Source organism: Procambarus clarkii, chromosome 43 (genome assembly GCF_040958095.1).
Source record: "Procambarus clarkii isolate CNS0578487 chromosome 43, FALCON_Pclarkii_2.0, whole genome shotgun sequence".
Lineage (NCBI taxonomy): Eukaryota > Metazoa > Arthropoda > Malacostraca > Decapoda > Cambaridae > Procambarus > Procambarus clarkii.
In genome coordinates, this window is record NC_091192.1 from 12,445,952 (window position 1) to 12,461,550 (window position 15,599).

Sequence of the window (15,599 nt, forward strand, 5' to 3'; positions counted from 1 at the left end):
CCACCTACTCTTTATTACACCATTTTACACCGCCTTAGTGCGCCACTTTCCCTAGTAAAATACATACGTAAAGTTTAATGCGCTTTACACCGAATTTACTGAATTCTCGGTAGCTTCTGGAAAACTGAGAGGCGATAAACGAAAGGAAAATATATGGAAAAACATTGTGGGTGACAGCGTGTGTGTACAGTGGGGCGGCGCATACGCAGACGAGTTTGGCAAGATGTCCCTCGCTAACACCTTCATATACGCCCCCATGACAGGCTCTTAACCACTGGAGACTACACACGTAACTAGAGAGAATTAAAATATAATGAGTGCGTAGAGAAGTGTAGAGGGTTGAGAGAGATAAAGAAAGAGAGAGGCAACATGGGTGGTGAGCATCCATGGTGATGGTGCAGATGGTCCGTGGTCACCATGGCAGTGGTCTAGTGGGCTCTTCCCTGCTCCAGTGGTCTCTACCCCCCTCTGCTCCAACACTTACAACACCAATACCCTCCTTATTATCATTTGTGTGTTAAATTAGTGTTTATTGGGTTTCGTAGTAGTGAGATAAGTTGCGTGTATAGAGAACAATTCTGGCAACTGTCAGATGCAGTGACTCGCCACATTAGTCTCTAGGCTACACTCAGCTATAGAAACTAAGATACAGTCTACTTCTGTATGCTAGAACGTGAGAGACTAGTTGTCAAGTGTTGGTTAACTGGTCGATATTTTGAATGACTAAACCAGCTAGTCCAGCATTAAATTAATGTTGTTTTAGATTCAGCAACTGAACAAAACGTTCAAAGTAGCACAGGCTATGGCGAGCCCATAGTGGATTTACCTAGTACAGGAATGGGCTGTAACCGTTAAATTAATAAAAAAAATTGTGCACATGACTTATGCCCAAACATATGCACAAAAAGCCCAAAACAAATATTTGCCCATTTTATCTAGCCACTTTTTTTGACTTTGTGGATGAGTTGTTTGCAAAGGTAAAGGCTAGGCTAGAATATGTTAAGTTAATATGTTAGTTTAGGTTTGGAACAAGTTGTAAAAATTACTCGTCCTAAAACCATTTTCTCATAAGGATAAGAGCGATTATTATTTTTTTTAAGTGCCATTAATATATTATAATTTTTAATTATAACTGACTGCTACATTAACATACTGTAAAGTGGCACCTTCAGAATTTGGAGCATATCATTCCGGATCAACTTTGCAATTATCCAGATTTCTGAATAATGGCCTTTTTCTTGAGGGGTGGGAAATTGATCACAAAATTTTCCACATTTTTCTCATACAAAATAATACAATGGATGTTTTTACGTATTAAGACATAATATTATTCCCATTGTAAGGTATAAAAGGCCGTTTAGGCACATTGTTCCGCTAGGCAAATAACTAACCTTCCCCAGGATGCATCTCACAACTCTTGGCCAACTCCGGGTATATATTTACTGCAAGATGAATAGAGTCATCAGGTATAGGGAAACTTGCCCAAAGGTCACTCCATACTTGGGAATTGAATTTGGGTACAAACAGTTGTGAGCTGACAGCGTTAACCACTGCACCACAAATTACTCTTAAGCCATGATTATTCTTGGCATGTACTGTAAATGTTAATTAGGTTTACTTGAATGTATAAATGCAAAAATATTATATTTTGACTTAGATGTTTGCAGCAGTCTTGTGTATTGGTAACCTACTGACAGGAAAATACATTTACAGTATTGTAGAGTTTAGCACAGTATTACACAGTCAAGCAGCCTTTCTACATTGAACTGTAATTGCACCTTTAACACTTAATTGCTTTTGTGTCAACACTGCCCAGGGTTTGTGCCATTTATTTTAGCTGCAAACAATGTTTGCAGGTGGCGGATGACTTGGCCAAACGTGCCACATCAAAACCACAAGTTGACATTGAATGTGAATTCACAATGAGACAAATAAGAAGCAAAATCAGAAATATTCAGGCACAGGCGGGAGTGGAGAGGAGAGAGATAATGTATGAGAGTAGTCAAACCATGCAACACTACATGTATGTGAGTCAAAACACCCATTTCACTTATGGTAAAAGGAGAAATGCTTGGAGTGACTCTGTGTACATGCGGCTCAGGCTTGGGTACAAATATTACTGGGAATATGGGATAGATGTTCATGGTAATGACACGAAGTGTAAACTATGTGGTATGTTAAGGTCTCACACCCTTGCCCATTATATTCTTGATTGTCCGTTGATTAGTGTATATAGAAACACTGAGATAAGGACTGTTCCTGAACAAATAGCCTGGATGTGTCACAACGGAAAGGTTGATGATATTCTTGAGAGATATAAGAATTTTGCACCAAGATTGTAATATTTTGTTGAATTATCTGCAGGTGTCTTGCAAATTGTCTATACAGTATACCTAGGTCATAAAAGTATTTGTGTGTACGTCTGATACCATACTCCTTGTGACGGAGGAAATGTATATTTTTACCTCTCAGAATGTTTGGTAATATGTTTATTTGTGATGTGTGTCTATGTATATATTAACACGTTGTACTGAACGGGGTGAGAATAGCTTGAGCTACCTCATCCCTTTGTGTGTATTTTACCTCAATAAACTTATTTCAATTTCAATTTCAATTTCAATGTTTGTGTGCCACCATTAGCAACCTCAGGCTAGTTTGAGGGTCACCCAAATCATGCTTGGGCCTCAATGTTTTTGTTATTACTTATGGTTCTTCAGCTTTTTCTTGCTGGCAAACTTTAGGTTTGGAACAAGTTGTAAAAATTACTACTGCTAACTACTACAAAATGCAAAGTTCTGCTACGTTTCATTTTGTGCCAAAAACAGCAGTAGTAGTGCCAGTGTCATACACCTCTTCCAGCTGATTACCTCCCAAGTCCTTAGTGTAGTATGTCCAGTAATAATGCATTTTAATTCATTGTGTCGAGGGACAGGCAGCCAGTACAGTACATGTTAGGCTTATATTGAGGTGTCCCAGTGGTCGAATTACTGTCCCTTCCCAGGATGCAACAACACAACAAGCTGCCTAACTCTTGGGTACCTATTTACTGTTGGGTGAATCGGTGCATTAGATGACAGGAAACACCCCCAATCATTTCTGTCCGCCTAGGATTCGAACCCGGAATTTTGGCTCGAGTCAAGAACAAACCCACCTGTACTGCTGGGATCCCTCGGTATTTTATCCATAGTAATGAAGTTCCTAGTACCCTTACCAGATGCACAATTACCGCTCTTGCCAGAGAATTACCAAAATTCTTGGTATGTCTTGGATACTACAGAAAAAAGCTGCATAAACAAACTCTTGTATAATTGGCATACAAGCACAGTAAAAACATACCTAAAATCAAAATAAATTATTTAAAATAATTATTAATATACAGAGCAATAACAATTAGGATCTGCTGGAAAGTTAATTCGTGACAACCCAAATTTTATCAGTGTCAATTTGGAATTACTGTACTGTAATATTTTTCTGAATTGCATACAAATTTTAGGAAAGCTGTTTAGTGTCTGGATTTGGTCCGTTGTACACTATGTACTATTTGTCAAAATTATGGAGGTTCCTCTGTATTGTATTTTCAAATTTGGCTGTACAGTATACAGTACAGTAGTTATATAAGAGTGGAATCCTCTTAATCCAGATGCCCATTTTCTGGCTTCTCAGATTATCCAGAAAATAAAAAAAAATTATTCTCCACTTCAATAACCAGAAAATGTCTTGGTGCAATTTGGTGACAAACAATAATTATTTATACTAAATCATATAACAGTGTCATTGGTTTCCTACATATACATTGGTGTATATACATTGATGTATGTACATTGGTTTCCTATACAGGGTATATACATTGGTTTGATACATGTACATTGGCTTCCTTCATATATATTGGTGTCTGTACATTGGTTTCCTACATATACATTGGTGTATGTACATGGGTTTCCTACATATACATTGGTGTATGTATATTGGTTTCCTACATAAACATTGTTGTTGAATATGACCTAATTGTAAGAATAATGATTCTAACACGAATCTTCTCAGTATTTCTTATGTTTTTCTTCACTTCCAAGGGAAGTTGAAAAATTAACTCTCCAAAATTCATTTCCGCACTTTTTATTTTGGTCCGATGCCTAGGGATATGTTTTGCAAGGTCACTCCTTACATTCTCAAAGACAAGTTTACTATGTTTAGCACTGGCTTATATTCTCTTTGGGGGAGGTGGTAAAGAACAAGTGGATGAAATAATTGGATGAATGGCATAACATAGGGGATATTGATAGGATATTAAATGTATTAACATGGGTAGCTTATGTTCTTGTGGTTGCTTGTGTTCCTAAGGCAAGGTCATTGGATCCTGTCTCTGCGTTGGCTTGGGGTCTTGAAGTGGGTAGAATGTAGTTACTGTATATACATAGGCCAGGTCTGTTATTACAGAAGTGTTGCCTAATTGTGTCGAAATGAAGGGAATTATAATACAGTTCATAATAAATTTTGGTTATACTGTACTGTACTGGCAAATCCTTTTAAATGTAAATGGGTGATATGACTAGCTGTCTAAAGACCAGTGTCAGGGTATCTGAATTACTGGACCCTGTTATATTTTGTTAATATCTCTTTGAGTACTGCATGTACTAGATATAGTATACATTATAGTGTTATTTATAGAAGATTGTCACCTTTCAATTCATACTATATATTTCCATATATTTTGCAATAAATATAAAATTGCCTTAAAGTACTGTATATGGATAACATCAATAATGTTAAGGTGTCTGGAGACAGGCAACATTGTCATAGATAATTATTTTGGACTGCTGTGCAGGTGTGTGTGTGTGTGTCCATTTGTTTGCCCTCAAACAATTACCAACTACAGTCCAATACTTACTTTTTACTAAACTTATGACCCTTAAAAATCTGAGCACAGAGATACTGCTTCTCTGTTTGGACAAGCAGGCAATCACAGTCAGAATTTACAATAATTCTGAAGCATTGCACAAGAGTCCCATTACAATTGTTAATTTTGTCAACAATTGTACACCATTGTGCATGCATTTGACACATGCTGATATCTTTTGTGACTTAAAGGCTTATTTTACTTGTACAATACATATCAACCACATTGAACAGCATGGTTGATACAGAACATGTTTATTATTATGAGGACAACATGCTAGTTTCATAGAATTAGATAGTGTTTTGGGCTCTTGTTTTTTTTTTTTTTTTAAAGTGGGCCAATTGGAAAATTCTGCTCCCTTAGGACTAATTTGAAGTTGTGAGAATAATGTACCACAACCTAACTATAATTATTGTAGGCATGTTGGATACAGGCTTATGGACCACTGTAGTCTTTGAATGTTGGAAAATGCAATTATCAGTACCCTGCTCCATACAATGCTAGTTATGTCATTATTTACTCTATTCAAATAACATAGCTCCCCCTTAAGCATCAAAATATACAGCACCCCTTTAACTTGTTGTCTCCGTGGTGTAGTGGTAAGACACTCGCCTGGCGTTCCGCGAGCGCTATGTCATGGGTTCGTATCCTGGCCGGGGAGGATTTACTGGGCGCAATTCCTTAACTGTAGCCTCTGTTTAACGCAACAGTAAAATGTGTACTTGGATGAAAAAACGATTCTTCGCGGCAGGGGATCGTATTCCAGGGACCTGCCCGAAACGCTACGCGTACTAGTGGCTGTACAAGAATGTAACAACTCTTGTATATATCTCAAACTTGTTACCAACACATCCTAAATCCTTAGGTTGGTTAGTGTGCATTATTTTGGTGATTCTGAAAATAGACCCAAAAAGATGCTGCACATTTACGAGTATGGTCCTGACAGCTGAATGGACAGCGCTTCTGCTTCATAGTCTTGAGGTTCCAGGTTCGATCCCCGGTGGAGGCGGAAACAAATGGGCAGAGTTTCTTTCACCCTGATGCCCCTGTTACCTAGCAGTAAATAGGTACCTGGGAGTTAGACAGCTGCTACAGGCTGCTTCCTGGGGGTGTGTAACAAAAAGGAGGCCATGGTCGATAACCGGGCCACAGGGATGCTAAGCCCCGAAATCATCTCAAGATAAGATGGTCAGCTTTCCAAAAGGGTAAGATAAGACCCATCAGACTATAAATCCACTAGTGCTATCCTTCTCATCAGTAAAACAGCAAAGTACATTGGAACAAAAACTACAGCTCAGTCACTTTAACCCCTTACACATCCTTGAGCTCTTCATGTGAATCCTGAGAAAGAGTACTGTACCATCAGATATTTATCAGACCATAAGGCATCATTCACATTTCTAAAAACTTTCCAGTTACATAAACTTTCCTGGTTCCACACCTATGATTGATTCTAAATATACAAGCTTATAGAATAGGGGTCAAAATATATAAGAAACATTTACTGTATTTGCAGGCATAAAAATGGATCTTGTTTCGAAGACTCTGAATACACACAGCACTTTAGGCTAATTTTAAAGCTAATTACTATATGGTACCTATATGGATTAAACAAAAGCTATGCGAGAGGTTGTACGCAGCACAATCTGATCAATTAACCCCTAGACATCGGCTATGGAGAAATGGTCATATCCACCTATGTACCAAAAAATATAAAAATTCCAACAAATAATTATTCATTATAGAATTATTAATTTTTATGCAGAATGTAAGAAAAACATGAAAATACTGTAAGTGAATATTTATCGTTTCATTGGGTGGAGGCACTCTGCAAAGGCTGAGTCTGGCACTTGTCAACACCTGGTGCTCGACTATACTGATGCTTTCTGATTTATCCGCCGATGTTTCACTAATTGTTTTATCACTTGTTTTTCTATATTTACGTCCACAGAGAGCTTTTATATCTATATTTGCATCATAGATGTAAAATCCAGAAAATAATTGTTTAAATCATCATGTGAACGATGATCCAATTCCTCTAGTAACATTCATGCCAATAACCGCATTTGTACCATGAAATGGTAGCAGGATTTTTTCATGGGTCAAGATAAACTCCATTATATCCACATAGACCAATTGTATCTATAGTTGCATCATACATGTAAAGCCCAGACAATAATTTTTTAACTCTTCATATGATAACTGCATTACCTTGTTCATCAACAATTGATGATAACTGCTGTCTAATGGTTAATATTCTGAGGATCCTTGGTAACTTTTGGAACCACTTACAACATAGGTGTGGAGTCCATAATAAAAAGATTAAGCTATAAAAATATAATGGAAATTCCTACTTTATTATACTGTACTGCAGACTGTGTTGATTTTTTTTTTCCCCCCACAAGTGGGTACTGGAGTAGACAACTTCTGACATGTTAGCAGGCTTGGTGCTTTTCCTTCCCATGCCTTATCTGAAGCCTTATCTTTCTAGTTTTCCCTGGAGCATGACCTATTAAATAGTTTACAACCATGCCCCCCCCCCCCCAATTACTATTGATTGAACAGGGGTAACCCTCCGTATCCAGGGCTTGACTCTGGGCAACATTGCTTACGAGGCGTGGGACAAGCCTGCTACTGCTGTGCGCAGGGATTAGTAATTAATGATTGTGAAACTTTTCTGGGGAAGCCACTACGGCTCCCCGGAGATTTCCAGGCTGATATACTAATGTCAGACTTTGGCATCAGTTATATGTATGGAGTTCTGTGACCGGAGACCACGAGCCAGAACCTGGCCCCCCCTCAGAAGAGGCACGAGGAGCAATGGCCTATAGAAACCCCTGTGTGGGTGGAAGCATTCTATGTCTGGTTAGGCACCCAGAAAGGTAAGCACCCCAAAACAAATCTCTATTCTGGTGAAAATTGCTTCAAAATGCCGAACTAGTGGATAGAACTTCTCAAACAGAAACAAGCAAATGAGCATGACATCACACATTGCAGCGCCGCTGTTTATGCAGCTCCTCCTTTCCCGGGAGCGGGAAGGGGGAACCCCAGACCCCCACACTGGCGATCCACACCTCAGGTCTGAGGCTGATGCTAGAGGCAGAGGTCGTGTGCTCTGGCTCCAGTGATTGTTCCAGCAGTGTGCCATGTGTGTGGTGGCTGTCTTCCAGGGGTGCGCGAGCTAGGAGTCATTCTTCAGTACTCGGGCTGCATGCGCCTAGGGTTCCCTTCCCTAGGTGTCTTGTAAGTACTGCCCTTGGGGCTTGGGGCCACCTTCCACAAGTTCCTTGGGTTCTGCCTCTGCTGGGCCATTTTAGTGCTCGGTTTTTTGGCCGCCCTTTGGGTGCTCGAGTGTTTTGTCTCCCTTGTTTACCTTAGAGTAAAATGCAGTTTGCACTGGTAAGGGGTGCAGGGTACTGCGCAGCTTGTTTTCACCATTCATAGCGGCCGGCTCTGTTCTTTTGGGTACGCTGTCCCCTGGCGGGGTTTTATTTTTATTTTTGTTGTGTTGCCTGGTGGAGGATCTGTCTTGGTTGTTTCCGCTATTGTACCTGTCTGAGTAGGGTTTTCTCTTCAGGTGGTACCCCTTGCTAGGTCCCCGTAAGTGTACATATCCCTGGGGTTCAGCTTTAGAGTGTTGCTTGGTAGTTTTGGGCGCCGGTTAGCAGTACTCTGCCTTAGATTCCCTGAGCATGAGTTCCGTCTCAGGACCCTGGAGAAACCCTACAGGGGACGCGCGGGTCTGATGGATGTGGCCCCTGAGTCCGCCCCCTCTCTTTGTGCGAGTTCAAGGGTTACTCGGTCCCCTTGTCTCCGGGTGACTCTCACTGTTTTTGCCTCCGTCATGCTGCCTGTTGGGGTCGGTGACACTTTCGACCCAAAGTCCTGTGAGTTTTGTTGCTTGCTGGTGACTCAGTTTACCCAATCTTATGATGATCTTCTGCGGGGTACTGGCAGCGCAGGCGTTGCATCTGTGCTTTAGGTTGTTGCAATGCGCTAGGTTGGTTGCTCACCCGGATGCCCCGAGGCTGCCCCGTTTTGCTTATAGGGACCCGGACTCGGGGGGTGATGGTCGTTTCGACCTTGGTTCCCTCCGCACCCCCCTCGTCCTTTCCCTTGCTGTGGTTCATTCTGGCCCGCCCCCCTGCTTTCGGCCCCGAAACATCTGAGGGGTTTCGGAGTTGGGGCAGGGTTTAGATGGTCTTGAGACTCGGGCAGTCTCAGGGGATGCCCCTTCCGGTGTGGCGACAGAGGCATTCAAGTCCAATCTCCCTGCTGAAGCCTCTGGGTCTGACCAGTGGGCCCCCTTCCGTCCAGCTTTCACGGCTTCGCCGGCCTTTTCTTTTGAGGTCGGTGCTTTGGGTGATGGCTCAGCCTCGGGTCCTGCAGTGGAGGATCCTGGGGCAGGGGAGGGGCAGACTTGGGGGTCTAGTGCCCCGCTGGACCCCGCCTAGGTTTTTCTACCCTCTGAGCGGGGTTTGCTGTTACAAGGAGTGGGTTCTCTTATTCCCCCTCTGGGTACAAGTTGGATTTGGTGTCTGCCCCTCTCCGTGTTCGATTCCATCTTTCCGGAGCTTCACACATCCAACCTCCTGTCGTGCGGGCAGCCCTTGCGGCTTACTTCCTGCATAACCCAGAGTATGCCTCTGTTATGGATCCGTCTTCATTCAGGTTTGGGTCTTCGTTTCCCTACTGGGTCCGTTACGAGGTTCTGGAGTCGTCCTGGCTGGCGGACTGTCCTGTGTTTACTTTGGAGGCTTGGCATACCTTCTGTCGTTCCCGTACGCTTCAGTGGCACGAGGCTTTGACAGTGGTTCAGATTTTCCTGGGGACGAGTTTTAGAACCTCAGTAAGTGCTTGTTTGCCCCTGCCCTTCCTCGGGATGTTGGCGTTGTGCAGCTCCATGTGCAGGTTCCGTCCCTTTCGGCTGCGCTGAAGACTTGAGCACTCGTGGCCTCTTGGCTTTGGCCTTATGTTTCATTTCCCTCCTTGAGCTGTCTTTGGACTGGCTTGAGAAGGATGTGGGAACGCTGGGGGCCGTTCCTTGGTTCAGTGCCTTGGGCTCGGCGGCTCGCTTGTCGTCTGCCTTGTTGAAGCTGTTTGCGCTGATCCTGCAGGTTGCAGTTTTGCTGTTTTATGCTTCTTGGCTCGTGTGTTGGCAGGCGGTACTTGCCTCCTCTTTGGAGTCTGCCTGGCCCCTGGCTCTTAGGATGTCTTTGCCATTTTGTCTCCTGTTTGCTGACTCGGCAGTGGCGCAGTATTTGCAGGCTGCCTCGGCTAGTTGTCGTCCTATGTCCGACTTGTTGGTTCTCCGGGGGCCCCCGGGTGGGGCCTTCCCAGCGGGAGGTCGTGCCAGGGCTCGGGGTTCCGCTCGTCGGGGGCAGGTCACTGATGCCAGTTTCGGGGCCGGCCTCGCCTTAGTCTGGTCGCGCGGTGTTCGCGCTGTGTGGTGTTCGCTCTCTGTGGTGTTCGCTCTGTGCGAGGCTTGGGTTCTCGTAAGGGGTACCGGCCTTTTCGCGGTTCGCCCCATTGATGGGGCGATGGGGGGGGGGAGACTTGTGCTGTTTGCTCACGCCTGGTCCCACTATTTGTGGGCGTTTCGGGTCATTTTGGTCCGCCTGCGGTGGTGTTGGGATGCCCCTGCTCCTTCAGGGGGTTCGTGGCTGGCATAGCAGGCCTCTTCCCCTGCGCTGTCGGGTCATCTTGGAGTGGGTTCGCTTGGGCGTGGTCGAAAAGACGACGTCTCTCAGATGGGTTTCCCGTATGTTCCCGGTCCCGAAACGGGACTGTGCGGACCTGCGGATCATTCTAGACTTGTTCTGTCTAAACAAGTTTGGCTCGTCTGAACAGGTTTGGCTCTCCTGGCTGTTCATGTTCGGGGAATGTCCAACGTCTTAGCGGATGGCCTGTCTCGTTTTGTTCCCCTGTCTACGGAATGGACAGTCGACGCCGACTCCTTCCATTGGCTCTGCCAGACATTCGGGCATCCGGAGGTGGACCTCTACGCTTGAACCTTCCTGGGCCTAGTCGGGCCTGTGTTACTTTGGGTCGGCGGTTGCAGCCTGTTGTCTCTACTTCGAGTTGAGGAGTGAGCAGCGACCGCCTCCCAGGTAAGTCCCTCTGGTTTTTCCCTGTGGGTAGTTAGCTTCGGGGAGCCGTAGGGGCTCCCCTAGAAAACCAGCATTGAATGTAATGAAACGGCATTTTCTTGGGGAGACCCGGAGGCTCCCTGGCAACCCTCCCTCCCCCTGGTCAGTGGTTTTTTGCGTGCTTTGAGGTCCAGCCTCAGAACTGAGGTGTGGATGACTGGCGCAGGGGTCAGGGGCCCCCCTTCCCCCTCCCGGGGAGGGGGGAGCTGCGCAGAAAGTGGCGCAGTGACGTGTGACGTCATGCTCGTTTGCTCGTTTCTGTTTGAGGAGTTCTATCCACTAGTTCGGCGTTTTGTAACACTTTAAACCAGAATAGGGGTGTGTTTTGGGGCGCTTACCTTTCTGGGTGCCTGACCCGGTCGATGGCAGACACAGAATGCTTCCAACAACACTGGGGTTTCTATAGGCCATTGCTTCTCATGCCTCTGTGAGGGGGCCAGGTTCAGGCTCGTGGTCCCCGGTAGGCCCACAGAACTCCATACACATGACTGATGCCAAAGTCTGACATTAGCATATCAGCTTGGAAAGCTCCGGGGAGCCTCCGTGTCTCACCCAGAAAATGGCGTTTCATTACATTCAACGCTGGTTTTTTGAGTTTCAAAAAATTTTGAAAATTTGAAGATGATGCAGTACAACGAAGTATGGAAGATTAGTATGTTTATTATTAGCGAATTTGTTTAGATGTTGTCAATGTTTTGTGTAAAGCCCTTCATGTAATGGAATATTAGTGATCTGTACCTATGTACCCATTATTCTGTTATGTCACTTGGTTTGGGTAAAGCCTAAAACAAATAAAGTCTGCATTGTTGAATAGAGAAAAGACACAAAAATATCGAGAACTCTTCAAAGTAATTACTTTTGGTGAATGGTTTGTAATTATAAAATATGTTTAGTGTGGCCTGGTATTGTAGAAGTTTCAGTTGAAGCAAGTGTATGGAGTATCGACAAACGTTTTTCTTATGGATCGTCTCTTGTACACTTTGTGAGCACATTATCTACTTTTAATTGTACAGTACTAAGAAATTGCATTTTTATTCTCCAAGTACTGTATATAACATTATTTATTTATGTTTTTCAGAACAATAAATACAGTACGTAGCTGTAAACAAACTTAAGAATGGATAAACCAGGTGATGTTGGATTTGCTCCATACCCTTCTCCAGGACAAGCTGGACAGTACCCTCCTCCAGGGCAATACCCCCCTCCAGGGCAGTACCCTCCTCCGGGACAGTACCCTCCTCCAGGTCAGCCTGAACAGTATCCTCCAGGACAACCTGGTCATTACCCTCCTCCAGAACACTTTTCTCAGTATCCTCCTATGCAACCCAATCCATATGCTCCGGCAGGATACCCACAACCAGGCCAGTTTCCCCCTCAAGGCTACCCACAACCAGGGCAGTACCCACCACAGCAACCTGTACAAGGTAAGCAACCGTCTTAACCATACTGTATATACAGTAGACGATATTACTAACACTTCTGTAATGTTTTCCAAAGAATCTTATAATTCAGCAGTTAAAAATTTGAGGGTCTTCCTTATTATTTTGTATTAAAGTGGTGGTAAAATGAGAAACATCCACAACTGATATAGACTTCTGTATGGATGCAGAGTGACTGTGTTTGTTCTGTAAAGGGAAAGTGATTGTGCTATTTTTGTTGCTATCACAAAGTTCATCATGACCAGAGTGTGTTTATAATCTTCACATGTTTTGTGGCCCCTCCAGAAAACAAATTAGTTTGGTTTGCTACCCAGCACAAACCCTACCCATTAACTATTTGTTGGGTTGCTCTGTATGATGTGGGAGTTTGTAGCCATGTGGCATGCCCTGAGGAGGATTCAAATTCTTCTGAGCACTATGCTCCACCTTCATTTGAACTGTGCCCCAGTGGTTCATTGTCTGAACGTGGGGCAGACTCCTGTTGGTCAGCTGCCCTTTGAAGCTGAACGCTGCGAGTAGCTAGTCTGCTGGATTCTCAGAGTTTGGTTCCCAAGAATCCAGCAGACGGCTTCCATGCAGTTCATGTTCAGGCATGTCCAACACTCTTGCAGATGGTTTGTTCCAGTTCCTTCCTATCTCCACAGAGTGGACCATCAGTGCTACCTCCTTTCTGTGGCTTTCTGGAATGTTCGGGCATCCCACTTTTTAATTTGACATATTAATTAGCAATCAGGAAGCACAAAAGTCAAAGAAAAAAGTCTATATCTCCCATGGTTTAATTGGACACGGCTTGTCCAATTAAATTGGTTGGACACGGGAGAGATACCAGATGAACTTAAAGTAGCAGACATAGCCCCGCTACACAAGGGAGGGAGCAAAGCATTGGCAAAGAATTATAGACCAGTTGCACTAACATCGCACATCGTAAAAGTATTTGAGAGAGTGATTAGGAGTCAGGTCACCAATTTTTGGAGACCAATGACCTTCACAACCCAGGCCAATATGGATTTCGAGCGGGAAGATCATGCCTCTCACAGCTACTTGAGCACTACGACAAAGTCACTGAGGCATTAGAAGAAAAACAGAATGCTGATGTGATATACACGGACTTCGCAAAGGCTTTCGATAAATGTGACCATGGCGTGATAGCACACAAAATGAAGTCAATGGGAATAACCGGTAAAGTAGGACGCTGGATACTCAGTTTTCTGTCAAACAGGACTCAGCGAGTAACGGTCAACCATATAAAATCTAGTCCAAGTGCAGTTAAAAGCTCTGTACCTCAGGGTACAGTCCTTGCACCGCTGCTTTTCCTTATTCTCATATCAGATATAGACAAAAATACAAGTCATAGCTTCGTATCATCCTTTGCAGATGACACAAAAATAAGTATGAAAATTATCTCGGCTGAAGACATTGAAAAACTTCAAGCTGATATTAATAAAGTTTTCGACTGGGAATCAGAAAATAACATGATGTTTAACAGTGACAAATTCCAGGTACTGTACTCGGGTACGGTAAAAATGAGGACCTTAAACATAATACAGAGTACAAAACACAATCAAATGTACCCATAGTAGGAAAACAGCATGTAAAGGATTTGGGAATAATAATGTCTGACGATCTAACTTTTAAGGAGCATAACCAAGCAAATATTGCGACAGCCAGAAAAATGATAGGATGGATTACAAGAACTTTCAAATCCAGGGATCCCATCACAATGGTTGTACTCTTCAAGTCACTTGTGTTGTCTCGTCTTGAGTACTGCTCAGTACTCGCTTCCCCCTTCAGAGCAGGAGAGATTGCTGAAATAGAGGGAATACAGAGAACATATACGGCATGCATAGACGCTATAAAGCACCTAAATTATTGGGATCGTCTCAAAGCTCTCCAAATGTACTCACTAGAAAGAAGACGAGAGAGATATCAAATAATATACACCTGGAAGATACTGGAGGGCCAAGTACCAAATCTACACAGTAAAATAACAACGTACTGGAGTGAACGATATGGAAGAAAATGCAGAATAGAACCAGTGAAGAGCAGGGGTGCCTTAGGCACAATCAGAGAACACTGTATAAACATCAGAGGTCCCTGGTTGTTCAACACCCTACCAGCAAGCATAAGAAATATTGTCAGAACAACCGTGGACATTTTCAAGAGGAAACTAGATTTATTCCTCCAAGGAGTGCCGGACCAACCGGGCTGTGGTGGGTATGTGGGCCTGCGGGCCGCTCCAAGCAACAGCCTAGTGGACCAAATTCTCACAAGTCAAGCCTGGCCTCGGGCCGGGCTTGACTTGTGAATATATATATATATATATATATATATATATATATTCACAATATATATATATATATTCAATATATATTCAATATATATATATATATATATATATATATATATATATATATATATATATATATATATATATATATATATATATATATATATATATATAATATATATCAGTATATTTTGGTAGCAGTCTTTCCTGTAGACATATATTATTAAATATGACCGAAAAAGTAAGATTAATAATTCTAACACGAATTTTCTCAATCTTTCGTACATTTCTTTTCACTGTTGGAGGTAATTCAAAAATCAATTCTCCAAAATTCATTTTTATTTCTAGTCTGACGCGACACTTGAGCGCGTTTCGTAAAACTTATTACATTTTCAAAGACTTTAGTTTACAAATACACAACTGAATAGAACTTACACATCTTCGATTTTGTTTATATCTACATTTGAGTGAGGTGGATGGGGTGAGGTGGCATTAATAAGGTATTAATTTCATCAACACAAGACAGAACAAGAGGTGGCATTAATAGGGTATTAATTTCATCAACACAAGACAGAACACGAAACAATGGGTATTGAAATGGAAGTGATTGTAGAAAGCCTATTGGTCCATATTTCTTGATGCTTCTATATTGGAGCGGAGTCTTGAGGTGGGTAGAATATAGTTGTGCATTAATTGGCTGTTGATTGCTGGTGTTGACTTCTTAATGTGTAGTGCCTCGCAAACGTCAAGCCGCCTGCTGTCGCTGTATCTGTCGATGATTTCTGTGTTGTTTACTAGGATTTCTCTGGCGATGGTTTGGTTGTGGGAAG

General features: G+C 42.9%; 1 protein-coding gene across 8 annotated transcripts in view; it reads left to right on the forward strand.

The window, feature by feature from the left end:
* The window catches only part of scramb1 (scramblase 1), a 115,448-nt gene that overhangs the window by 23,269 nt on the left and 76,580 nt on the right, over positions 1-15,599 (forward strand). For 4 of the 8 annotated variants that reach the window (XM_045738520.2, XM_045738521.2, XM_045738515.2 and 1 more), the window contains exon 2: positions 12,122-12,467. In XM_045738520.2, coding sequence (XP_045594476.1) covers positions 12,161-12,467 — 307 coding nt within the window. In that variant the 5' untranslated portion in view covers positions 12,122-12,160. Of the gene's footprint in view, positions 1-87; positions 318-372; positions 513-12,121; positions 12,468-15,599 lie in introns of those variants that run through there. The other 4 variants (XM_045738519.2, XM_045738516.2, XM_045738518.2 and 1 more) reach the window with 4 other exon arrangements.